General features: G+C 33.8%; 1 protein-coding gene and 2 non-coding genes across 10 annotated transcripts in view; all 3 read right to left on the bottom strand.

The window, feature by feature from the left end:
- Window positions 1-2,002: 2,002 nt before the first annotated feature.
- TRNAG-UCC (transfer RNA glycine (anticodon UCC)) lies at window positions 2,003-2,074 on the bottom strand. The gene has a single exon. It is a non-coding gene; the product is annotated as a tRNA-Gly (tRNA).
- Window positions 2,075-12,203: 10,129 nt separating this feature from the next.
- Window positions 12,204-27,259, bottom strand: part of LOC143230553 (uncharacterized) — a 114,840-nt gene continuing 99,784 nt past the window's right edge. For 5 of the 8 annotated variants that reach the window (XM_076464311.1, XM_076464313.1, XM_076464309.1 and 2 more), the window contains 2 exons: window positions 22,200-25,038; window positions 16,882-21,070 (listed from right to left, as the gene is read on the bottom strand). In XM_076464311.1, the coding sequence (XP_076320426.1) occupies window positions 24,918-25,038 (121 nt within the window). In that variant the 3' untranslated portion in view covers window positions 16,882-21,070; window positions 22,200-24,917. Of the gene's footprint in view, window positions 12,645-16,881; window positions 21,071-22,199; window positions 25,039-27,259 lie in introns of those variants that run through there. The other 3 variants (XM_076464314.1, XM_076464315.1, XM_076464316.1) reach the window with 3 other exon arrangements.
- Window positions 15,324-15,395, bottom strand: TRNAG-UCC (transfer RNA glycine (anticodon UCC)). Its single transcript has one exon. It is a non-coding gene; the product is annotated as a tRNA-Gly (tRNA).

The raw sequence follows: 27,259 nt of genomic DNA, 5'->3' as shown, positions 1-27,259 counted from the left end.
CACCCCTAAGTATAGACGACATCCAAGTACGGGATGGAGGAAGAGGTCTCGTGCACCTGACCCTCCTGGGTATTTCACATAATTACCCAAATACCAATACAGAGGAAGCTCGAGTCGAACGCCTTAACCCACCTGGCCATGCCAGACCGTGTATATATATATACAAACAAACATAATTACTTTTCAATACAATGTATAGATTTTCAGTTTAAAGCATTACGGTTAAATGAATACAGAAAAAAAAAATCGTATACAGTAATTACCTCCCTTTCAATAAGAAAACAAAATTAAATGGATAAATGCACATTATATCATTTGGGTGTTACGAAATGAATTTATTCATACAAAAGAAGGGCCTGGCATGGCCAAGCGCGTAAGGCGTGCGACTCGTAATCCGAGGGTCGCGGGTTCGCGCCCGCGTCGCGCTAAACATGCTCGCCCTCCCAGCCGTCAGGGCGTTATAATGTGACGATCAATCCCACTATTCGTTGGTAAAAGAGTAGCCCAAGAGTTGGCGGTGGGTGGTGATGACTAGCTGCCTTCCCTCTAGCCTTACACTTCTAAATTAGGGACGGCTAGCACAGATAGCCCTCGAGTAGCTTTGTGCGAAATTCCAAAACAAACAAACAAACAGACTAGATATCGCTGTTTGGACCATGTCGCGAAACCCCCTCATTACTATAGCAACAAGCACAGTACAAACATCTCTTGACGTTTTGTAAACTGGTGTAATATTGGAGGGTTATACTTAGCCCATTTAAAACAAGAAGAATTATATTTCGATATAGCCTTCTCACAGTTTTCAAGAACGTTAAAAAAGTAAACCTTAAATTTAAATGATATTGAATTAAAATCATACCCCACAGTTTCTAAATATAGCCTTTGACAGTCGTCTTATTCGGGCTGAATATTTCAAAAATATTTGCAAATCAATATCCCTCAAGATCCAAGGTTAGGAAAGATTATCTTTCCTATAACAACTAAACGTGTGTTTGTTTTTCGTATAGCAAAGCCTTATCAGGCTATCTGCTGAGTCCACCGAGAGTAATCGAATTCCCTAATTTTAGCGTTGTAAATCCGTAGACTTATCGCTGTACCAGAGAAGGAATAATAACTAAATACTTGCCACAATTTTTTTTCCTTTAACTGCCATAAAGGAGTTATCCAAACCGATAATATACGCACTTCAATTTCTTTACAGTAGGTGCCTGTGAATTGTTGGCGATAAATTTTAACAACAAACAAACGTCAACACAGTCCACTGGTTTTAAAATAATACATTAAAAGAAGTCAAACGTGTATACAAATGTTCGTTGTTGAACATAATTGTTCAAATTAATAATATAATTTAATATTGAATAAGTACTCTGCATTTAGGTAATACAGTATTTTACTATAATAAAACATATATTTATGATAATTTAGGTCTAGCTCCCCATACAGTGTTACAATACAACGATATTTATTTTAATGATAATTAATTGACAGTTCATTGGATTTTGTGAATTTTATGTAAATAGTTATACAGTTTAAAATATATTTCATGCAAAATTGCTTCCAGATTCAATCTCATAGCATGTATTTTTTTTACAAATTTTAATGAGGGTAATGCCCACAGACCCCGTAGAATAAGTACAATGTGTGTTGGCTTTTGATCTAACAAATTAGAATCCCCCTTTCAAACATTCTGCATACGGGCCTTTCATTATGTAGTAATCATAATTATTGTATAATTGTTCTTGTGCAGCTTGTGCTCAACTTGTCATTTAAATCAGTTCTCTTAAATTTTATAATATCAAATGTGATTAGGAATTGGAAACAAAACCAGAACACAACTGAATCATGTGACTATTATCTAAAGACTATAAAACAACATTTCACAAAACCCAAAGGTTTGTACTGATTTTTACACTATATAGATAAAAACTTGCAGATAAACATTGAGAAAAAAATAAATATATTACTGAAAATTGTCTTATACCAATGTGGAAAATGTTGTCATTGCGACGGCCGGGAATCGAACCCGGGTCAACTGCTTGGAAGGCAGCTATGCTAACCACTATACCACCGTCGCGTATGGGTGGTAATGGTTAAAATACCTTTATATATTATGGATACATATTTTTTTTTTTTTTTTTATAGATTTTGTATTTTATGAAAACATTATGGTCTTCAACTTGGGTAAAACTGTATAGAAATATAAAACAAAACAGTATATAGTTTACTTAAGAAAGGAACTAATAACTGCGATTTGACAAAGTATCTTATATTAGTAATAATAATTTTGTAACATTTTGATTCTTATTCAATGTGTCTTCTCATGTCACACCAGAAGTATTTGTCATTCTTAGCAGTTTATAAATCTCTGAGTTTACGATTATGTTAAAAACGCGTTCAGGGAAGACCTTAAGATCAAAACTAGTTCAGGTTAAACTTTACGTAAATTGCCATTAAACCTCGGCTCACCGTGTTCGTTCGTAAGTTCCTATCGTTTTCCCATAGTGGAACCGATATGAGCGTCCTCTCACTTTGAACAACAGAATAAAAAATACACAGAGTCAATGAGGAAAGAAAACTATTCGAATTACAGTGCAAGGTTTAAACATACATTTTAGGTAGATTTTTAAAATATTATCATCCCAATGGCTTCGATGTGTTTTGATCTAACTGGAGTGGGAATTAGTACATAATAGTTATGCACACATCAAAATTCACTTATGAAAAGGTGGAAGGATGGCCTTTCTTCTTTAAGGGCAAACTGAAGAAAAACCGTCCACTTTTTGAAAACGCTTGGGTTATAGGGTATCATAAATTGATTTCTTGTGGGGGCGTTACGATGTCCAGTCAATCCCACTATTCGTTGGTAAAAGAAGAGCCCAAGAGTTGGCGGTGACGACTAATTGCATTCCCTCTAGTGTTACACTGCAGAATCAGAGATTATTAGCGCAAATAGCTCTCATGTAGTTTTGTGCGAATTTCAAAACAAACCACACCACCACCACCACTGGTATGGTAAATATACTCGAGGGGACGCTCAGAATTTAACCAAGGACGTTTCGATCTGCTGTCGAATGCTCTATGACTAAGCTGCACCCACGTACAACAGTTTATCAAGTACCCAGAACAGCCTCGTCAGAATTCATGCGTAAATATGCACACATAGAAACAATAGCAGGTAGACTTCTACATAGTACAATAAATTATTTTGACAAAATTTGGAGAAAAAACGAACTAGTAAGCGAACTAATCAGGTACTGTATACATGAAGAAGATAGTCCTGAACACCTTTCCCGGTAAACATATGTTTCCAAATAAAGCAAAAAAGGCCACCTATAAACTAGACTCCACATTAGCTTAGAGTTTAGCGAATAAACATTAAAAGGGATTTATGTGAATGTTTAATAATTGATAATATCTAATGGCAGTGCAAAGTATTATGGAACTATAAAGAGAATTGGTGTATTTGCACCAAGTGTATATGTAGACAGTGCATGGGCATTGCCCTGATAGGGCCCTGAGTAAGTGCGGGTTACTCTGAACCTCGTGTTTGGTTTGTTTTGAATTTCGCGCAAAGCTACATGAAGGCAACCTGCGCTAGTCGTCCCTAATTTAGCAGTGTAAGAGTAAAGGGAAGGCAGCTAGTCATCACCACCCACCGCCAACTCTTAGGCTACTCTTTTACCAACGAATAGTGGGATTGACCGTACAATTATAACGCCCCCACACAGCTGAAAGGGGTGAGCATGTTTGGTGCGACGGAGATTCGAACCCGCAATCCTCAGATTACGAGTCGAGCGCCTTAACCACCTGGCCATGCCGGGCCGGCTCTCCTGTTAAATGTATAAATACATTTGACAGTCGCTAAAACAAATACAAAGGAAGGAATAAGACGTCGACGAAACCTGACCCTCTCGAGTATACAAACACAAATACCCAAATAAGAGAGAGAGAGAGTACCACTAGTGTTAAAACCCGACTTACAGCATCGGAGACTCGCGAGATCTCTTACCATTTAAGTAACGAGGGAGAAGGGGATGTGATTTCTGATTGTTAAGGGGGGAAAAATTCCTAAAGGTACTTTATATTAAATGAAAAACACCTACATAGATATTAAATTGAAAACAACCTAACCGGGTGCTTATATAACTTATATATATAGCTTATATGTTTATCTACCGCAAAACTTGTTTGTTATCAATATTTCTTTTACAAGCCTTCAAACTATGTCAGGCGTTTCGTATGTAATTAAGGCCTCGACAGGTTTCACCTGTTTTCATAGACTAAGGGTTCAGAACCAAAATACGTAGTTTTAAAATGTTTCTACTGTTCCCAGGACTGTGCATGAACGTTAGGCTTAGCGTTTTGTGATAAATCATCACTTTCTTTATGTATTAACATTTGTGAGATGATTTAGTAACTTATTTCTTGAATTTAAACCAAAGGAAAAAAGAAAAAAAAGTTTTGTTAAATTCAGTTTAACTTCTCTTATGTTAAAGAAGCTATTTTAAGTACCACAATTAAATGACGTTTTCCAATACATATGCTTTGCGATGGCTTAGTTGCTTCAGATCTTACAACATTACAATTTGAGGTTTGGTCTCTGCGTGACTGAACCTCAAAGTTTAGATGGTTAGGGCGCTCGACTTCCAATCAGACGATTGCGGGTTAGAATCTCCGTCGCACCAAACATGCTCGCCCTTTTAGCCGTGGGGGCGTTATAATGTGACGGTCAATCCCACTATTCGTTGGTAAAAGAGTAGCCCAAGAGTTGGCGGTGGGTGGTGATGACTAGCTGCCTTCCCTATAGTCTTACACTTCTGAATTAGGAACGGCTAGCGCAGATAGCTCTTGAGTAGCTTTGCGCGAAATTCAAAATAAACCAAACCTATTTGTGTTTTTAATGAATGTAAGACTGGTATATGTTGGGCTTTCTTGTTACGTGATTTAGCTTATCCTGAATGATGGATTGAGTTTCAATTCATTAAACTTCTATTTTGAAGCAGTCTGGCTTTGTATATGCTCTGTGGTATTCTGTTTGTTCCTCTGATGTCCTTGCCAAACCCGTTAAGATATGTGGTATTTCATAATATAGTAACTGTGTGACATTGATATTCTTGTGTTCATCCACGAGAAATAACCAACAAATTATACGTCGTAAAGAACTAAGCAAAAAGAAAGAACGAACGTCTATTGTTCTTTAATTACCAATGAAAACGTTTTATTTTTATAACTCAGGAATATAGGCTCTTTTATTTGGTTTTGAGTGGAATAATTGAATGCAATTATATAACTTACATAACTGTCTCTATTTGTTGAGATCCTAAGTTGTTACGGTAAATACGTAATTGCTGTTTCTTTATTTCTGTGTTAATAAATTCTTAGAATAGATAATGAAAATTATGATAGTTAAATACCTTAGTGCACATGGAACTCAATAGTATTCTAGGACAAACTAAACTAGCTGCAGATTATGAGGTAATTCTTCGAATAGATAATAATAAATTTTTGTCAGTGACTTTAGAAGGCGTATCTGGAATGTTTGCTACTTTCATGACATGCTGATTCCAGATCCAGTAAAGTAATGTGCCTTTTAAATACGTATCCCGAGGGTATGCTACTTTTCAGATCAGCTGACTCCAAATGTAATACAGCCACGCGACTCTTAAATGCACATCTAGTAGGTGTGGTATCATTAAAATAACTAGCTTCGAATGAGTATACAGAGGGTGTGATGCTTTCGAGGTCAAGTGACCTGCTTTGGCAACCCGGTTAACAAGTTACCTGAGTGACGTCAGCAAATAAACATATCTGGAATTAAAGTGTTTATTTCTTTTGAAATTCGCACAAAGATACACCAGATCTATCTGCACTAGTCATTTCTAATTTAACAGTGATATAGTAAAGGCGATGGGGATTCGAACCTGCGCCCCTCAGATTGCGAGTCGAGCGTTTTAACTATCGAGAATCGATTACGATTAGCAATATAGAAAATGCTCTCTCTGAACTATTGTCATCTATATGCTATTACATTTTAAAAGAAGTGTACACGATATTTGTAGTAGAACACAAACGTCATTCAAGCTTATTTCTTAAGTAACTTTTATAAATATGTTATGAGTTTTACATTTATCAAGAATAGAGCCATTCTTCATTGTTTTCACAATACAGTGTTATCTGTAACTAAGGTATTACGATGGTATTCACCTATTAAGGTTCAATTTTACGTGCAAAATTTACGCTGCTTTGGTTAGTACAAATAATTGATTATTTATTATTGTTTATATCTTCCGTGTTTCAACATCCCCATCATACCAAACATACTCGTCCTTTCAGCCGTTGGGGCGTTATAATGTAACAGTTAATTCTACTATTCGTTGGTAAAAGAGTAGCCCAACAGTTGGCAGCGGGTGGTGATGACTGGCTGCCTTTCCTCTAGTCTTACACTGCTAAATTAGGAACGGCTAGCGCAGATAGCTCTCGAGTAGCTTTGCGCGAAATTAAAAACAAACAAAACAAACAAACAAACGATAAACCCTTTTATTTATTTATTTTTCTGGTTTGGTTTTGAATTTCGTGCAAAGCTACACGAGGACTATCTGCGCTAGCCGTCCCTAATTCAGCTGTGTAAAACTAGAAGGAAGACAGTTAGTCATCACCACCCACCGCCAACTATTGCGCTACTCTTTTGCCAACGAATTGTGGGATTGACCGAGAGATTATAACGTCTCCACGGCTGAAAGGGCGAGCATGTTTGGTATGACGGGATTCGAACTCGCGATCCTCGGATTAAGAGTCTAGTGCCTCAACCATCTGGCCATGCCAGGCCTTATTTTTCTGCTACTATTCCATACTATTAAGTAGCGACTTATGTAATCTGATTAAGCCTAATGTTTCAGTTTGATGTAGACTTATATCGTTACAATCTACAGTTTGTTGTTTGCTCATTCTTACTTGACTATGTGATACCCAGAACTTGTTCTGGTCCAGCTTAATTTTCACGTATGACGTTGTTTTATTTTATACGTTAAAATTTAGCAAATTATCGTATGTTTTTAATGTGTCAGGTGTAAAAAATGGTCAATTTTGTGCAGATATTTAAAATCTGAGGTACAGCACGCATTGCTAATTGTCCTCAACTGTAGATGTTTTAAAATGAACATACCGTTACCAGTGTCTGTAATTTTTGCCATCGAATTAGTTATCGTTGATTGTTCCCAAACAAATTGAAATTGAATTCACCTGTAAAATCCATCTTCCTCCAGCTTTTATGATTTCGTTGTTTGAAGTTACTCATTTAAGCCATATAGTTTGGTCATGTATCCTAATCGATGAATATTGAGCCTATTTCATTTTAAGGTGTATCTTAATGTTTTAGAGGTAACAACGACGCCTGTTCTTAGACCTAGGTTGTTGGCAAGATCTCTGCTTGATTGTCGTATGAGTATATACCGAGTTATTAAACTGACATCACTTTTGAAGAATTTGGGGTTTCTATGTAGTCCGCTTCAATAATCATGTTTTCATGTATCTCTTTCAGTGTTTCCATACGGTTTGAATTGCAACATGAACTTTTGCATCTATCTATCGCATTGAGTAACCTTTACCAGCCAAGGTTTGATTTCTGTATGTTCATTTGGTCGTGATTCTGACTTGGAAGTTTATGAATGTGTTCACCATACTATTACTGGGAATAATATTACTGCCTGTACTTTTATAGATATTATACAGATGTGGCTCAATGTAAATGGTTGAGTGACAGCCAGTCACAAGTGTGTACTATTAAAACGAGGCTGTACACTGGTGCAGTTCAAATTCTTAAAATAAAGGGTAGTAATATCATTATATTTGCGCTTTATACTAATTTTATTAACTCTTTACAAGTTATTTCTGCTATTGTGTAGAATGTTGTTTCAGTTATTTCAAGCTGGTGTATAAAAGTTACAGTTTAGCTTAAATTGTCTTTACTCGTGCAACACATTTACTTATTAATATAAGATAGATTTAAGTCATCAGTTGTGTGGACTCGACGTTAGCGTCAACAGTGTTTTGGGCGATAATACAAACAGCCTAGTTCTAACTTCCATTGAAGCTGCCTAGGTTGGTTCGTGTTTCATAACTGAGACAAGGTGGACAGAACCAAGTCCAAATTTGATAAGTCTGTAATTTGTAGGAACACGTTCGGACTGTTCTGATCGGAGTCTGACTTTCGATGTTGTTGAATTGTATACTATATTTTGGACTGAGTTTAATAACTCCGAACAGACTCGAGCCTTAAAATTATGGTCAGAAGTCATTCATATTTCAGAATATTTTTTTGTAAGATTAACTATAGGCATTCGTTAATGTCAAAAATATTTTAAAACGATGCATTAACAAGAAAAGTATGAAACTCTACGTATAGTAACAATGAAGATGTCGTAGTTATATTAAAACAGCTAATCATTATGAACAGCTAGCTCCATGTTTAAGTGAAAAGTCGTGAGAAACGAAATATATTTCATTCTGCTGGAGCATTAATCTTACGTTGTCCAGAAATAAATTTCGTTTCTGAACTTCGAAGTTTGGAAAAGTATAAACCAGTGTTGTAAAACATGCTTTAATCAAAGTAAGCACCATTTGCTTCAACACACTTTTGCCAACGTGTAACGATGCTGTTTATGCGCCTGCTGTACAAATCAATGAACTCCATGAAAGCTTCTTCAGCAGCTTTGAAAGCTTTATTGTTCAAAAAGTTGTCAAAGTGCTTGAAAAAATGAAAGTCTGTGGGGAAAAGGTCTGGGGAATAAGGTGGATGAGGCAGATCTTCGATTCCCAATTCGTTCAATTTTTCGGAGTGTCATCCTTGACAGGTCTCATAACGCCGATTTTGTTGATCTTCAGTCAGCTGATGCGGAATTCACTTATTCAACTTTTTTGTCTCTCCAATCGCATTGGTTGGCAATGCTTGATTTGCTTGTGCCTAGCTTTTCTACGAGCTCACGTACTATTATGTGAGGGTCTGTCTCAACTGCTTCCCTTAATGTGTTTTCATCTAAGGATGGCTTTCTTCCACGACCTTGGTGGTCTTCAAGACTTTCATCTTCATGTCAAAACCTGTACGTTCAGTAAAAGATCCATGGCCGAATGCCTGGTTGATGTTCCGTGTAGTTTCGGTAGCTTTTCATCCAAGTTTGAAGTCGTAGAGGAAAATCAGACGAAAGTCCTTCTTGTCTATGCTGCCTTGAAGGTTGCGATACTTATTATGAGTAGAGTTGAAACAGCAGACAATTAAGACACCTTGTAAGCGATAAACGTTGGGTTAAACCAACTACTCAGCCAATGATAAGCAGCTCAATATTCAGCTTCTAAGTGTCATTGTGAGAATTCTGGTATTTATTTCTAGACAATCTAATATAAACCTGAGAAAAAAAAATAAAGTGAACGCTATATTTATTATGTTAACCGATATGTTTGCTAAACATCCATGTTTTCGTGCTCCCAAAAAAGTGAAAAACTAGGCCTAGTATTTTCAAGTAAAAAGGTAATGACCAGTGGTTCCCATGCAGTTACAACTATAAGATTTTTAGAGGTGATAAGTTATAGTTTTTATTGTTGTTTGCAGCTACATTCAAATAACTTGAATTCTTGTACGTGGGATGGTAGATTTATTTACATTAATTTGATAACACTTGACAAAATAATGATTGTTGGGCATTTACGTTTCTCTATTCAGAGAATAGATTCCAAATGCAGGCCAGATGAAATTTAACAATGCGTGACGACAAGAAATTCACTTGAAGTAAAAATGTGTTCTCAAGAGGGCTGGTATGGGTATTAAAACTTTAATTAAAATAAAGTACAGAACAAGGTTAACCTGAAGATGACCTACGTAGGTTGAAATGTTGTTCTCTATTTTATTTTAATTAAAATTTTAATACCCATACCAGCCCTCTTGAGAATACAAATTTAACACTGGTTTGATGACTACTTGTCTCTTTACAGCATAGAAGCTTATAACAACAATATGTAAGACTAACGCTATTATCGTTGGTTTTATAGGCTACAAAATATACGGTGTATTATGTGTACTAATAAAATTATCACGATTTATATTCTGTTATATCATTCATATTGTTTGTTTGGTTTGAATTTCACGCAAAGCTACACGAGAGCCATCTGCGCTAGCCGTCCCTAATTTAGCAGTGTAAAACAAGATGGAAGTCATCACCACCCACCGTCAACTCTCTTGGGCTCTTCTTTTACCAATGTCACATTATAACGCCCCCACGGCTGAAAGGGCGAGCGTGTTTGGTGCGACCCTTAGATTACAAGTCGAGCTCCTTAACCATCTGACCATACCAGGCCGTCCATTCATATTAACCTCAGATAATGTATGGAATTTCAATCGCAATTATTCGCAAGACTACCTTTGACAAATTCTTGTTGTTTATATGAAAACATTATCAACCCTTTCGGGCAAATATATAACAAGGAGGGTCATGAATGCAACCATTTTGTGGGGGATATCAGTTAATACTAACACAGAGTTATTACAATATTAATAAAAATATTTCAGTTCTAAAATATTATATGGCTTTAATTTGGATAATGATGTATACACAGATTATTCATAATAAAGTGAACTACATATAACTTTTTCTTAGGTCCATAAACCTATTACTGTCCGACCCAGTGACATTTGTTTCTCAAACATATTTCACTTTATTTATAAATCTGGTTAGCAGATAAATTAAAAATTAATGATTGTGAAAGTTGTTACACTACTTTACTACTTTGTACTGTAAATTTTTAAAAATATGAACCTTTTATAAATGCCAATGTTTAACTCTATTTCCGTTTTACGATCCTAAGAAGACGCGAGTATATCAAAAACATCTAAACTTTATAAATGCAAGCTTTAAATATGTTTTTATTATCTGAAAGATGTGGCTTACGTCTTCATCTGGCCCGGCATGGTTAGGTGGGTTAAGGCATTCGACTCGTAATCTGAGGGTTGCGGGTTCGAATCCCCGTCACAACAAACATGCTCGCCCTTTCAGCCGTGGGGGTTATAATGTGACAATCAATCACAATAGTCGTTAGTAATAGAGTATGTAGCCCAAGAGTTGGGGGTGGATGGTGATGACGAGCTGTCTTCCCTTTAGTCTTACACTGCTAAATTAGGGACGGCTAGCGCAGGTAACCCTCGAGTAGCATTGTGCGAAATTCAAAACAATTTATAGCTTTGTTACTGTGTAATAGTTTTCTAAAGGGTGTCGAACAACGATGGAAGTTGAAGGTGATTTTTTTATCAACAAAACATATACTACAAAGTTGCTTTTAAATTTTAAACATTTTAAGGGTATTTAATTACCAATCCCACAATGGCGATTTGTAGTAGGTATTGGGACGCTGTGAGTTAAAGTACAGTGGAGCGCCGTTAAGCCGCGGCATTTGGGGGGTCAACCTGCTTAACCGCGGCTTAAACCTTTGTGACTGAAAATCCGAAGTCGCCAACAGCTCCGCCGAGGAGCCTCATCCGGGCCATTGCGTGATCATTATAATATTAATGTATACACTATTCAGATACAATTGACAAGTGCCGTTTTAACACAAACGACCAATGCATGGATTAACTTTAATGTATGGAGAGGTGTGATTCGGTAACAATGGCGGCCTCCATAAAGCTGACATAGAGAGCGGATAAGGTAGATTAACGGTCGATTTCTATTGTAATATATTTTATTTATTTTCCAAATTAAAGCAAATCCTTTTTAAATATCCCCTTGAAGTTATAAAGCCAGGATTAAATTCGTAAGCCGCGTTTTTACACGTTTTTAAATTAGCGGTGACAAGACTTGCTACAGCGGCTTAAGCGATTTCGCGGTTTACTGGTCCGCGGCTTAATGGCGCTCCATTGTACCTAACACTTAAATAATATTTCGTCACGGCTGTATCGATATTAAGTTACATATTTTGGATTATTTCTGACATACGGAATATTCGCAACGCTTTTGGGTGTCTTGACAGAAGACGTTTTCTGCTGAAAATAATATCTTTTGTATTTTATTAACATACAGTACGATTTGTAAATATTTTATTTAACTTATCTAGTGATTTACGAAATTATTTAGTTGAAATTTGCTGTGTGTAATGGTTTGTTTTTGATTTACAGTGAATATTTTGGATTAAAGTTTTATATATTAGAGACGAATAAATTTTTTATTTTATTGACAGTCATAATATCTACAACAAGCAGAAAATATCAATACAGTAACCAGTTGCAACATATGTAATTGGTATTAAATATTTTAATTTAGGGAAAAATAAACATTCATTTTACATATATAATTTTAGTATTTTGAAGTAACTGTTTTTACGTTTGCTTTCCTGGCTGTACGTAATAACGAGCCATCTGTTGATATTATAGTGTACTAACAGAAAAGCAGTTTTCGAAATTGCTCACAAGATTTTTGATTGAAATATAATCAGTTACTAGAATTTAATTTATTACTCGATGATGGGGAAATATATATGTATATATTGATGTTTTTATGAACAGTAATGTCTGTGATAGGGAATCGAACTCGTGACCCTCACATTTCGCTAAAATTAGGGCTTCGATCCACTTCCGTGGACACAGCAGATAACCTGATGTGGCTTTGCTATAAGAAAAACACATACAATTAGCATGAAAAATCATGATGTGATAAATATTGTTTGGTTATTAGCACGTTAATATTTTAAAAAGAAAGAGCCGAAAACAAAATAAAGAACCTTTGCACTGATAGTTAAATAAAATGCACACGTAATAAAAAACATGCTTCCTCGCGAGTCTACGCGTAATAGGTTCTTATATATTTATTTTTTAATCTACATAAATGAATAATTTGTTAACGAGAAGTAACGCCGGCAAATTTTATGAATTTAAACATCCAGTTGTTAGTTTAGTGTGGTATATATTTAAGTTTAAAATATCTTAGTATCCTTTTTTAATTAAGGTTTTCGTCTATTTTTATCATAAGTTCTTACTTGGTTTTGACTTCTCGAGAAAGGTTATTATATAATGCAACTTCAGTAATAAGTATACTAACATATATGGAAAGTTAAAGACATATGAGCATAGATTAAGATGTTTGTTTAGTTTACAATAAGTTATGTTTACAATATTTTAAGCATTAGGTTTGCTATTATTAATTGAAAAATATCCATGTAAAGATGAAACTTTGTAGAATGGACGACAATTGTCTATTGTAGAGACACAAGCATAGAGAAAAACATTTCGAAAATTTTCCGCCTGAAGACGAAAGGCGTGTTTCCACAACAGGCAGATGTCGTCCATTCTACATCGTTTTATCATGTCAAAACAATCTATCAAGAATATCGAAGTATAGAGTTCAGAGTAAATCAATAAAAATAGTTCACTAGGACCTACAGGTCCGATGCCAGAGATTTTGCTGTGGGGAAACAGGGGTACCCGAGAAAACCCACTTTCACACGACAGGCGCCGAAAGTTTTGCCTGTCGTGTGCCCTGTACCTGAAAAAAAAAAGGAATTCATGTTAATAACATAGTTTTTATGTATTTAAACTCTTTGTTGAGTGGATTGTGATTCTTGAAATATGTTGTATGGTGATATGTATTTTGTTGGTGCACTTGATAATTTGTGTAGTGATGCCGTTAGTTTGTTTCTGTTTTCTGCTTTTCGATAATATTTCATAGAGAGTTCTGTTATTCTATCTCTTATAGTTGGTAAATTACTAATTTGGTGTAGATAATTTGTTGGTGTAAAAGATGGTAAACTGAATGCGGATTTTAATATTTTGTTTTGTTGCACTTGGATTTTTTTGGAGTGTGTTGTTTGACATGTTGTATGTTACTTGACATCCGTACTCTATTAGTGGACGGATGTAAGCCTTATATATTTGTATAATGGTGTTCGGTGCGCATTTTGATTGTTTACCAGTTATAGTCTTTAGATATGAAATCCTTTTTCTTATTGATGAGTGTATATTGTTTATGTGTTTTTCCATGTTAGTTTTGTGTCGAAAGTGACGCCAAGGAATGTGATGTTTTTGCTCATGTTGATGGTTGTGTTTCCAAGTGATAGATTTATTTTTCTAGATTTTTCCTTTGCTTCTTTAGTTTTCTATAGAAGGTGATTGCTTGTGTTTTTGTCGGATTTAACACGACCCTCCACTTGTTGCTCCATGTTGAGACGTTGTTTAGTGATTCTTGTACGCGAGACATGGCCATTACTGGGTTTCTGGAGGTGCTCCAGATTGCGATGTCATCTGCGTATTGTGAATTGTGTGTGTATGTTAGATTTGGAAAAGGTATGTCACTGACGAAAATTATGTAAAGAAGTGGAGAGAGGACTGATCCTTGGGGCACTCCTGCCGTTATATTAAATAATTTGGATATGGTTTTATTGACTTTTACTTGTGCTGTTCTATTGGTTAAAAAATTTGAAATCCATTTGACTATCGTAGGATTTATTTGCAGGTGGTTTAGTTTGTATATGATGGCATTGTGCCAAACGCTGTCGAATGCTTTTTTTGACATCTAGGAATACCCCGATGGTTACTTGATTGTTGTTGTAAGCTTTGTATATTGATTCGGTGAGTCGTGTGAGGTGATCTGTTGTTTGTCTATTTTTTCTGGAGGCATTTTGAGATTCTGGAAGGATGTTGTTTGATTCGCAAAAATGGAGGAGACGGTTGAGATAATTCTCTCCATCAGTTTGCCAAGGCAGCTTAACAGACTGATGGGGCGGAAATTATCTGGATTTGTTCTGTTAGTTTGTTTCTTGGGGATCGTTGTTATGATGGTTTTTTTCCATGTGTCAGGGTAATACCCTGTCGCTAATGAAATGTTCATGATGTTTGTGAGGTGTTGTAGTAGGAGAGTGGAACTTTTTTGAGAATATGGTATTTGGTCATGTCCGGGAAGTGTTCTTCAAGTTTTTGATATTAATCTTTAGTTCGGTTATGGTTATTTTTCTATTGATTGAATTTGAGTATGCTTCTAGTGTCTCCGGAAATCCTGGTGAGAATGAAGCTTGGTTTGCATTTATGTAGTTGTTGACATGGTGTTGGTGTTGTGTGTCGAAATCTACTGAGTTTAAATCGCTAAAAGCGGATTTGTAATAGTCAGCTAATAAGTCAGCTTTCTCTTCGTCCGTCCTTGCGATTTTATTGTTGTGTTTGATGTGTTGTAACATGTGATTTGTGTTTTTGTCTGACGCAATACTCTTGAATTTTTTCCAGAATTCTTTTGGGTTTTTCTTGGTTTTTTCTAAGTTTTTGCAGAAGTTATGCCAGAGGTAAGAAAATGTAATTATATTGCGACGGCCGGGAATCGAACCCGGGTCAACTGCTTGGAAGGCAGCTATGCTAACCACTATACCACCGTCGCTTGAAATTAGGTATACCACTTGAGATTTTAATATTCAATTGTTGTTGTATTATCACATTGTTAAAGATATTATGTAATAAACTTTGTGATACAAAACAAAATGTTGAATGAAGCAAACCCAGATTAGGGTTCACAGTGAGGGTATAACAATCTATCTTTCACACTTAACATCGTACATGTGTGGTAAATTAAATATGTTGTAGTACATTTTCATCTTGTTATGATCCGACTTTATGGTAAATAGCGTCAAAGCTAAGTTCGGTTCTTTAATAATTCTTCCTGTAATTTGTGGTTTACATCCTGTAACATGTTGTAATAAAACTATTACAACTTACCAAGAGTCGTACGAGAAACTTATTGTGTTCTTATTCAAGGTGCGATCTTTAATTATTGAATTTTTAAATTTTATTAGCTATATTACTGATGGCCCATTCCTATAGTACAAGTAATGTTTAATATATGTTACTGTTTAAAAAACAAATTTTAAACAACTGTTTAACAAACGCAAGCAGTACATTCTTGTAGTACAGTATCCTTAAATAAACTAGATTAAAGAACGGAATTAATGTATTTTCTCATTAGCAGTCTGCTTTTTTAAGCTTAATTTTAAACTTGAACAGATTCATAAAGGATTAAAATATTACACTTCCAACAGACTTGTTTTCTACAACACAAAATTGGATAAAATATTTGGATTCAGTGAAGAAATATTGAAGAAATTAATACGTACACTGTTGATGTGTACACAAAATACTTTTTAAAATTTACAGGAATTATTATTTCATTAATGAGATTAATAAACACAGTAACTTCATAAGTGTATTTAAGTTTTGAATTAAATAAGTATTGCATAAAAATGAAAAATATTAGTTTTTCCTTTCATAGTTAACAGTGTTTACTGTTCACATTATAAACCTGGAAACTTTCACCAAAGTATTTCATTACATATGTTTTTCTCACTATCTTGTTTATATAGATCTGAATGTAGCATATTAAAGAAACTTCTGTTCAAAAACGTTTCATTTAAGAAGATGAAATCTTAAATTACTAATTAATTTAAATTATGACATTTTCTGAATTAACCAAATTCACAAAAATATAAATACTCATTACGTACTACATTCATGCTTTGTGGTTACAAAATTTTATTACAAGCAATTAGGTATTTGAAATGCTAATAGCTAGCAATGTTCATCCACAGGAACTGTTGCTGGAATTTGGGGCATTTGTTTAAGACTTGGTAGAGAGATCTTATAACTAGAAATGCTTAAAGAATTACCAGTAATAAAAGGCCTAACAGTAACTTGTAGTTTTTACAAGTTTTTCTGTTTCTTAATTTGATTCATTACATTTCTGTATCAAACATTTACTAATTCTAAAAACAATGCATGCACATTACTGTACACACATTGAAGTTTCATTTGGATTACTAACAAGTCTTGAGGGTGTAAAATAATTTTGAATATAAAATCAGTTGACCATGATATTTTGTTAACATTCTTTATTTTTCTCTGTGTTACACTTCATACAGCAAATCACAAACATCTGTTTTTAGAAAATATTGGCACACATCACTCTAGGGTTAGAGAACCATATTCATTTTGTGGTATATAGTATAAAGATTTTACAATGCATGAAGTTTTGATATACTCGAAAACTGCTTTCTTCGTAATTAAAATTACACATCATTAATTATTAGCATTAGAATATATATTTAAAATTTTTAAAACAATAATATGGAATTGGAAGTTTCCTCTTTATAAATGAAATATAGAATTATATCTCAGCACTTACAATGATTTAAGTAACAGCTATTTTCTTCATTTTTATACTTTCTCATTTAGGCCAAGTATTTTTCCATCAGGAGTACCTATGAAAATCCATACCATAATGATGAAAGCAAGTCAGTTTGTCTTGCAATTAGACATATTCATTAATTAAATGATTAAGTTGATAAGAAGTGAATGGTGTTAATTATTTTCTAGTAATTTAAGATTCAAAACATCCATTTTAGAAAGTGAACTTGCAAGGTTTAGTTGATTTCATTGGCACAGTGCCAGTCACCAGTAAGTTTCTACACTACAAAACAGCCACTGGCAAAATACTTTTTTTTTCTTTTTAGTACACTTACTTGTACATGTCAAAATTAGGTTTACTGAACTATAGTTTCTGATTTTTAAGAAGTAAACTGTTACTGATTAGAGTGACTGCACTCATCACTGACCCTAGTTAAGACTAAAACTCATGTTAAAATATATCTCTTGATATTACATTTACTTATGGGCAACTGTAACAATTCTAAGTTAGAAACCAAAAATTATCTTGTACCAAGACAACTGATAAAGAATGCTAGAATATGTTTTAATGGTGGTATTCTGTCTTTAAATCTGAAAAGTAGAATCTGTGTTCAGGTTTAAAAATGCATATTAAGTTGGTATAAACAACTGTCACACCAAGTACCAGTAACAACAACTGTTTACCTGACTAATTACTGCTAGATTTCCCAAGTAGTATTTTATACAGAAAATGGGTGATTTCACCAAATTTGTTACTGACTGTTTTTGTTTGTTTTTTGTTTTACACTAAGCTATAAGAGAATCAAACATAGAACAGTTCAGTATGATGCAAAAGTTGAACTCATCAGTAGTTTTTGTTTTTTTGAATTTCACTCAAACCTATATGAGAGCTATCTGTGCTAGCCATCCCTTATTTAGCAATGAAACACCAAAGGGAAGATAGCTAGTAATCACTACCCACTGCCAACTCATGGGCTACTTTTTTACCAATGAACAGTGGGATTGACATTGTAACACCCCCACAGCTGAAAGGGTTAGCATGTTTGGTATGACAGAGATTTGAACCTGTGACCCTCAGATTACAATTTGTGAACCTTAACCACCTGGCCATGCTGGGCCTACCTCATAAGTGCATGGTACAAGGTCAATTTATTAATTTAAGAGTAGCGTTGATTACATTAAAAAATTACATTGGAAAGTTTTATGGACATTAAGTTATTTTTGTTAATTTCAAGTTTCAATAATTTTTTGTGAATTCATACAAGTAAGGAAGAGACTTCTGAAAAGTTATGGCTTGTATGATATTTAAGGATTACATTTCAGAAATATGGCAAAATCTAAGGTCTAGATTATTGTGTAGCACTTGTATCAGAATCATTTTAGAATTTTGAAATTATGCAGAAATGAATTGACACAAATTTTTCATGATCTTTACAATAAAATATGATTGTATGACTTGTAACATCATAAAGGTTTTCAGAAATGGGTTTCCTTACTGGTATTTTATTTAAATAGAGGCGCTTGTTAATATAGCCCTTATTTATGCCCACACAATTACAGTTACAATGCATTTTAAAACCTGAATATAATTTATCATCTATATTTAACAACAGAATGTCTTAAGAAAACAAAACATAAATGAAAAGTTCCCACAGGTAGAGAAATGTTATGTAACACTTTTCATGTGAATTCAGGTTCTTAATTTAATAATTTGGCCTAAAGTTAATTACATATTTGTACATATAATGAATTTTACACCATTTTGTGGATATTACACAAATAACTAACACTAACTGATATGTTCAAAAATCACTCTCACAGTTATAACTATATATATATATGTATACATATATTTATACAGAACTCCACCACAATTATGAGGAATAGTTTTTATTAAAAACATAACATATGAGAGCTACTATAAATGTTGTTTGTTTTATTATCTGGTAAGAACATTTTCCATTTGTTTTTCTATTTTTTTGTTGTTGTTTAGTAACAACTTTGGAAGATATATGTTAGGTAACTTTAGATATAAACTTTGTTTTTTAAGACTTATCTAATTATTTCACTTACAAAAGGTATGGGAATATTTAAGTAACTCACTAATTATCTGTTCTTATTCATATCTGTAGCTATTGAATGATAAGAGCTTTATTATATCACAATTTTGAACCATAATGGAGAATATGAAATTATTAAACCACTGTTTTACTGAAACACTATCATCACATGAAGAACCTAGATACGAAGTATCACAACTCACTTATTTTACTGCTATCTTTTTTCTAAATTTAAGAGAAACAAAGATATACGGTATTATTTTATTACCTTTGACTAGTATTATGTCTCAGATTTATGTCGGAAGTTCTTTGCTGGTAATGAAATTTGTGGCAGTTACAATTAAGAGATGTTTAATTGTCCATTTTCATTGATTTTGATTAATCTATCTTTTGAACAAAACTCAAAATTTATAAATATTAGGACTAGAGAAATCTATTTCTAGTATTTTGTATGGTATGTCTTATTTTTCCAGTACTTACAAACTTACAATTGTAATTGTGATAAAACATAATTCATACACATAGCAGAAATGCAGTACACCTCATTACTTTACTTCATAGTAAAATCATTGGCCACCATTTGGATGTGTTAAAACTATGTTCTCATTTCTTCAGCACAGGCTGTTGTCTATCCTTCTAATGGAGTCTGATATAAAAGTTAGATTATTTTGGGCAGATTATTGACTATGTTTCTAATGGCATCTGGTATAGAAGGTAAGTTCTTCTGGGCAGATTATTGACTATGTTTCCAATGGCATCTGGTATAGAAGGTAAGTTCTTCTGGGCAGATTATTGACTATGTTTCCAATGGCATCTGGTATAGAAGGTAAGTTCTTCTGGGCAGATTATTGACTATGTTTTCAATGGCATCTGGTATAGAAGGTAAGTTCTTCTGGGCAGATTATTGACTATCCTTCTAATGGCTCCTAATTATTGAAGTGAGGGTTTTCTTCACAAGCTACTGAACCTTCTGAATGACTCTTGTATTTAACTTCTTTATGGACCTCATGAAGAAAGATGGAGTGACAGTTGTGTGTGAATTAGTGACAGCCATTCTCTAAACTTATCTGTGTTGTGTGAAAGTAAGTTTTATTTTCTGTATAAAGAAAGCAGCCTTGATGTTATGTGGTTTTTCCAACACTTGTGCATGTTAACAACCCTGTGATTATCCCAGTTGATAGCACGTCCTGCAGTGGCAGAATTTTGTCTTCATTAATCCTGTACTATCTGTGTTGTTTTATTTTTACACCAATAAAAGGTCTTTTTACAATGATGGATTTTGTAGATGGCATTTTTATTTTGTTTGTATTAACATACATAAGAAAAAAAGTACAATGAGATTTCTGGTAGATATCTAGATTGAAATTTTTAGCTATTGTATTTGATTTTTGTCTCATATTTTGTACATAGGTAAGTGTCCATGTGTTTTTTTTTTTTTTTTTATAAAGTTGTAAAGGCCTGCATCAAGCATTGCCAATTGTAGATATCATCTCTGATTGAAGCTTTGTCACAAATATTTTCAACTCTACTATTCAAGTGCTGTTCAAGGCCATATTTTATGGAAATTTTTAGCTTGAGCAGAGAATGGCTTATTATGGTTCCTGGTGACCAGGAGTTGCAATATTTTGTTGTTTGAATTCTGTGGCCAATAGAGTTTAGATTTTTGTCAGAGAAATTGTTGGTGTTTCTGTCTGTCCAACCAGATCACAAATATGTCATCAACAAAATATCCGAGTACTCAGTATTTAAAACGTTTCAGGTAGTTAGTCACCAGAACTGGAGAAAATCCACTTCTGTTATTCTTTAGTCCACACTTTAACTGAAAATAGAAGTAGAAAACCTTTAGAATTCCAAGAAGCCACAAACCTTACTTATAAATATTTGTTTCCTTGCATTACATATTGTACTTGCTGTCTTAACAGTGATTTGTTCTCATTTCTTCACGATTGAAGAAGGTTCATTGGTAGTTGGTTTTTGGTTGGAGCCAAATATGATTGGCACTAATTTATAAATTCCTAAGTTAGGGTGTGTTGCTTCTCTTTGAGTTATCTCCATTGATAGCTCCATATGATGGCCAATAATGTTAGTATGAATATTAACAACCTCTTATGTACATGTGATGATAAGCAAGAGAGTACTTTTATACCTTGTATGTGCAATAAATTATAAAAGGGAGGGGAAGTTCCTGGTTGTTTTAACATTAAACTAACTAGGATAATTTGCCCAGTTTGCCCCTGGAGAAGAAAGGTCTCTGTTTCAAAAGTGCTCAGGCTATAGTGTTTTTATATCATTTCTAATATAATACAAGTACTCATAACATCAATTTGGATGAGAAATTTGTACAGTTCATAAAATTTGCTAATTATTTTTTACACATTTTAAAATCAGGTCAATTATGCTAATACTTATAATAATTTGAAGTGAATATTGGATTTTAATAATTATATATTTCTTACAACTACAGTGATTCTTTAGTGTTCAGTTAATTACATATAAAACGTTAACAGAGCCTTCCTAAGACTTTCCTTAATTACACAATTATACTTGAAGTTCATAATTTTTTAAATATACAGTATGACGTCTTATTATACCTCATGTATATATATGAAGAATATTCTAGTAAAGACATGCCGAGCCTAATGACACATTTTCAGTCTTAACTCATTACGGAAGTTAACCAACCATTTCAAATAATTAAAATTACAAATATGTCCTTTAATTACATGATCAAACAATAGGAAAAAATATCGTTCTGTCAACTATATCCTCTAATGTATGACTTTCTAACCCAACCTTATGAAATAAAATGTTTTTTAATTCTGTTCGAACGTAATAACGCTATACATACCAGTGAATCTATAAATTTAAAATAATTACTTATTTTTAGACTTATAAATATCAATGATTTTATAGATTTTAAGGAATTTGTAGGCATTTGTTTAACTTACAATTCAAAACGAGTTAGCGACCATTAGCCTTCAACTTTAAGAAACGTATCGTCTGATAAGTGTAATGTAAAGTTATCTTATATTTAAAAATGTGTATAAAAATATAAAATTATTTTATTACTGTTTCCATAAATACGAGGGGTTATCCTAATCTGTCGTGGTAGGTGACTTATTACCTACCTCTTATTTTGATATGATTTTATTGGATAAACGTTTTCCATTAAAAACAAAAATATTTGACATAAGAATATATTTATGTAAATGTCAATACGGGTGCTTGGTCCACCAAAAGGTTTCCCTGGTTTGTAACGCTCATATACTATAATTAAAAAAAAAGCTTACATTCTTAAGCATGTAAAAGCTATCATCGCATGTCCTAACTCCAAACCTCCAAATTGGTGCATATTGCTCTGTTATCTTCTGTGTTTTAATTGAAAAGGAATTGAAATTTTCAAAATAAAGCACTATAGAGGCAATTTTAGAAGTCACAGAAGTTCAGAAAAAGCTGCTCTTAATATCTAACACCAGAGAGAGAACAACTGCTCCTGTCGCTACTCCGTTTTCGTTCGGCTATTTGAACTGAACAAGAGGACTGACTGTCACATTTATAACGCGTTCACTACTGAAACTGTTATCACGTCTTAAATCGTGAACTTTTCTATAAGAAACCTGACGCATTAAGTAAAGGTAATGCAAGAACAAAAAAGAAAACAAATGTAATCATATGTATTTTAAATATCAATTCTCAAAATTATGAGAATTCGTGCATAAGGGATTAAGCATTGTACGAAATTGTGGCCAACTCTATAATTTTCATCACGCAATATAATCGTATCGTACGAGTTTCATTCCTTTTGAAGTAGAGCAAACAAAACATCCAAGAAAAAAGTTTGTAATATTTGTATTTTTTTCGCAAAACATTTAAGAGATAGTGCAAGCCAAAGTAACAATTTTATCTGAAATGTATCCCCTCAATTGAACTTTCTTTTGAAATCTTATTTGTTTATTAAGGCGGAGTCAATGTTTTAAATCCATGAGCAATACTTTCTTTGATTGGACAGCGAAATGTATTTTCTGAAAATTAAACAGCTTTGAAACATATGGACCAATCTTAGCATAACGCTAATATTAATACATAATTTACATAATTCAAGATATGCCAGAAATTAATTTATTAATAAATGTATGGGGAAGGTTTAATATGACCCTTTTGTAGCATTTTACTTGCTGATTAGAAAATTATATTAGATGGCGCTAGTTGTAATGGTCCATCACTTTTCACGTTAAGTTTCTCTCCAAAATATGTGATAACTGAAAGAACAACAACATCGAATTTGTTTATAGTTAAGTAAAGCTACACAAAGGGATACATGTTCTCTGCTGACTAGAGGTATCGGTTTCTAGCGTTGTAAGTCCGCATGTATACCACTGAGAGCATAACATCTGGTTCGGGAAGAGCATTAAAAGTACATTTCTACTCGGTTGCATCTAATGCAATGAACTGTGATACATACGACAAACAAAATAACGCATTACATTATAAGAATTACATCCCATTAGAAGAACATCGAAGAATAATGGGTGATATGGACTTATTTTTTATCGCACTTAAAAAAAATACTCGAGTTTCAAAGTCACACAATTTACAATGACTTCAGGACTGTCGACAATGTGGAGATAACGATGGTATTACCCCCGGGGCCAGGGGTGCTCGTAGAAAAGCTCGTCATATTAACTTTTTGTGGTACATTAAAAATTTGCCATGAAAAAGGCTCGGAAAGTTATACTTTATAGTTAACTGATATTTTGGGGGCTCATATGAACATGAATGCCCCCAGGCCCGGAATAACTCAGTGGCACTGGATTACTTCATTTACATTTTAAGCTGTCAAACAAGGAATTGTGGGAAAGTAAAAACAAATTGGTACACGCTTGCTTATTGATAGTAAATTTATCACCCTCCAACTACGTTTTCACTTCACACGTTCTGTTGTAGTGGATAGTGGAACCGTGGATGACATACATCAAACTGGAAATTGTGTTTCTTAAAATTCATGGCGCAGCTTTTTGTCTCTGAATAAAAAGTTGCTGCAATGTTTTGTGTGTTTTTTTTTAATTTATAAAAGTCCATTGAGATGTACCACAAACGTTGTCCCTTATCCAGGTAGACCACAAACAACACTGAACGATGTTAATTTTAATCCTCAAACAGGAAAGGTTTTGAAATTTACTCTCTTTTTTTGCGCGGAGTTTAATTATCTGAAGACAGTTATTCCAATGCTTCAGTGAACCATGATTAGTTAGGTTCATTTTTGAAAAATATAGGACATATTTTCGTGAATCATTGGTAAGGTACAGATAAGGGAAATATTCTGTATTAGTCACAGAAGTCACGTGCTTTTTAATATCCTTTTCTGGTTTCTTGGTAAGGTACGTTTCTAGAAATAAAACACGTTTACTGTAAAAATGCCTTTTAATATTTCCATTTATCTTTAATGAGGAGGGTTAATGGAGATGTGTGTGTGTGTGTGTGTGTGTGTACATATGTCTGCAATCATGGCGGGTTTATTGTCTTTAACCCGTAAAAACACAGCAAATACACTTTCCTTTGTAATTAACTAACTGGAATTATAACAATCTGCTTGAATGTAGCCATACCAACAGTCGTAACTATGGTAACCAGATGAATTGTGAGGTATTTTGAGGGCGAATCAGGGGCTACGTGAACATAGAATTGCTTCTTTTACGACCAGTAGACGTGTACATGTGACAGCAATGGGTATAGAGCGACTGCCTGGTGATGCTGGCCAAAACAACTCCCATTGAAAATTCAACAACTCTGGAAAAAAAGAAAAGAGAAAACAACAGTGTAATGGACTTGAGAAATTTAAAACTAAACAAGCTATGAACAACTTTTAGATAACTTAAGCTATTGCTATAAAGGCGTGAAAGATATTATCCAAGGACTATACACCATGATAACAGTCAAAGTAAAAATAATATTTGGGGGGAAAATGCCCCTCTTTCATTCCTATGAGTAACAATTGATAAAATCTGACCAGAAAGAAAAGGTAACACAATTTTCTTTGAACTAACGAACACATAAATCAAAATGTGAATAATAAACCTGATAGATAACTAGATAAGCGTTTCTCAAACTGGTTCTCGAGTCATTCTTGAAAATTAAATTAATATATATATATATATATATATATATATATATGTATCAATGATATATAGACTAAAATATTTTTTCATAAAATTAAATTTAAGACATTTGAGTTTGGAATACAGTTCTTCATACAGACAGCATATTTTTTTGAACAAAAAAAAAAAACGTCTGTAGGTTGGGGGTTGACCAAAAAGTTTAAATGCTTTTAACAAGAAATTCGAAGTAGCGATCTACATCTATTTGATGCTGACTGAGTCAGGAAAAGTTTAGACCAATGGTTTAGCCATTCACAAAATTTTGGGTGGGAGTAAAATTAACATGGATGGGCATAGGAATTCTTGGGCGAAAGCTACAGGGAATTAAAAGCACCACGTATGACGTAGTGGGAGGTAGGAACCATCAACCCAAATCTGATTGGACGCTGAGTATTAATCGAAAAATCTCCAAATAATATTCGTTTTTATTTTATTTTTCTTCTGTTGTGGTTTGTTTGTTTGTTTTTCTAATTACGCGCAAAACTTGTTTATTTGCTTGTTTTTGAATTTCGCACAAAGCTACTCGAGGGGTATTTGTGCTAGCCGTCCCTAATTTAGTGGTGTAAAACTAGAGGGAAGGCAGCTAGTCATCACCACCCACCGCCAACTCTTGGGCTATTCTTTTACCAATGAATAGTGGGATTGACCGTCACATTATAACGCCCCCACGGCTGAAAGGGCGAGCATGCTTGGTGTGACGGAGATTCGAACCAGCGACCCTCAAATTACGAGTCGAGTGCCTTAATCACCTGGCCATGCCGGGCCCTTCTGCTTTGGAGGATGAAACTTTAAAAAAACTAAACATAAACAAGTCTTAAGATGATTACATTTTGTACTCTTCTACACAGTACTCAATGTCGAATTCTTGGCTTTACAGCGCCATATATTAAATTTTTTTACCATTTTTTTCTGTTACTTCAAAATACAGACCTGGCTGCTTTAATGTGCTACTATTCACAAAAACAAAATAACACTTTCTTAACAACACTTTATAATAGGAATACAAGTAGTTCTTTTTAAATCCATAGACTTACCGCTGTCCTACCAGAGGACTCTTAATTGGTAGAAAAAAAAATTCAAATGTTTATTATTTGACGCTTCTGTGACATGCTTGATCATTTTGTAGGCTAGTTGGAAAAAGAGTATCTAAGAAACTACAGCAAATGCATAAAACGTTTGAGAAAATGTAACCAAAATCATAAAAATCTCAGGTATTTACGAAAGTCAGTGTCAGAATTAGGATTTGAGTTAATACTTGAACAGATCTCGTCAAGTTCATTTTAAAAACATGTGATTGTATATATTTTTATGTTTTGTAATAAAAGATATAACAAATTAACCACACATTCACAGGGGGTCACTTTTGGTACACCCCTACAGCGTAACCACTCATCTATGATTTGAGGTCTAGTCACGATTTATAAAGTTAAGGACTATTAACTCCGAGATTCAGTTCAAGATGAACAACCATTCATTTACGTTTCAGGTTATAAAACTAATCGTAAAATTCCTGATTTTAATAATGATAAACGGAAGAACTTTGATAGTGATTCCCTTATCATAACTTTAATATTACAAATTCCGATCATGCAATCAATGTCAGAAAGTATGTTCTCAAGAAATGAAACGAAAATTTTAAATAAAACGTTAGAAATGATTTCTATATGCGTCTGTTTGATTTTTTTTTGGGGGGGGGGAAGGAGGCGGAGGAATAGGTATTGTCTTTAATGCTGTAAATACATAGGAACACAAAATGTACCACTTAGACTTTTGTAAAGAAAATTCTTATTAAAAGAATGAATAAAACAGAGTATAATTTCAATGTGTACTGGTTGAATAATACACTTTGAAGA

Source organism: Tachypleus tridentatus, chromosome 10, assembly GCF_004210375.1.
Source record: "Tachypleus tridentatus isolate NWPU-2018 chromosome 10, ASM421037v1, whole genome shotgun sequence".
In the NCBI taxonomy this organism is placed as follows: Eukaryota; Metazoa; Arthropoda; class Merostomata; order Xiphosura; family Limulidae; genus Tachypleus; species Tachypleus tridentatus.
This window is presented reverse-complemented; position numbering and strand designations above follow the sequence as displayed.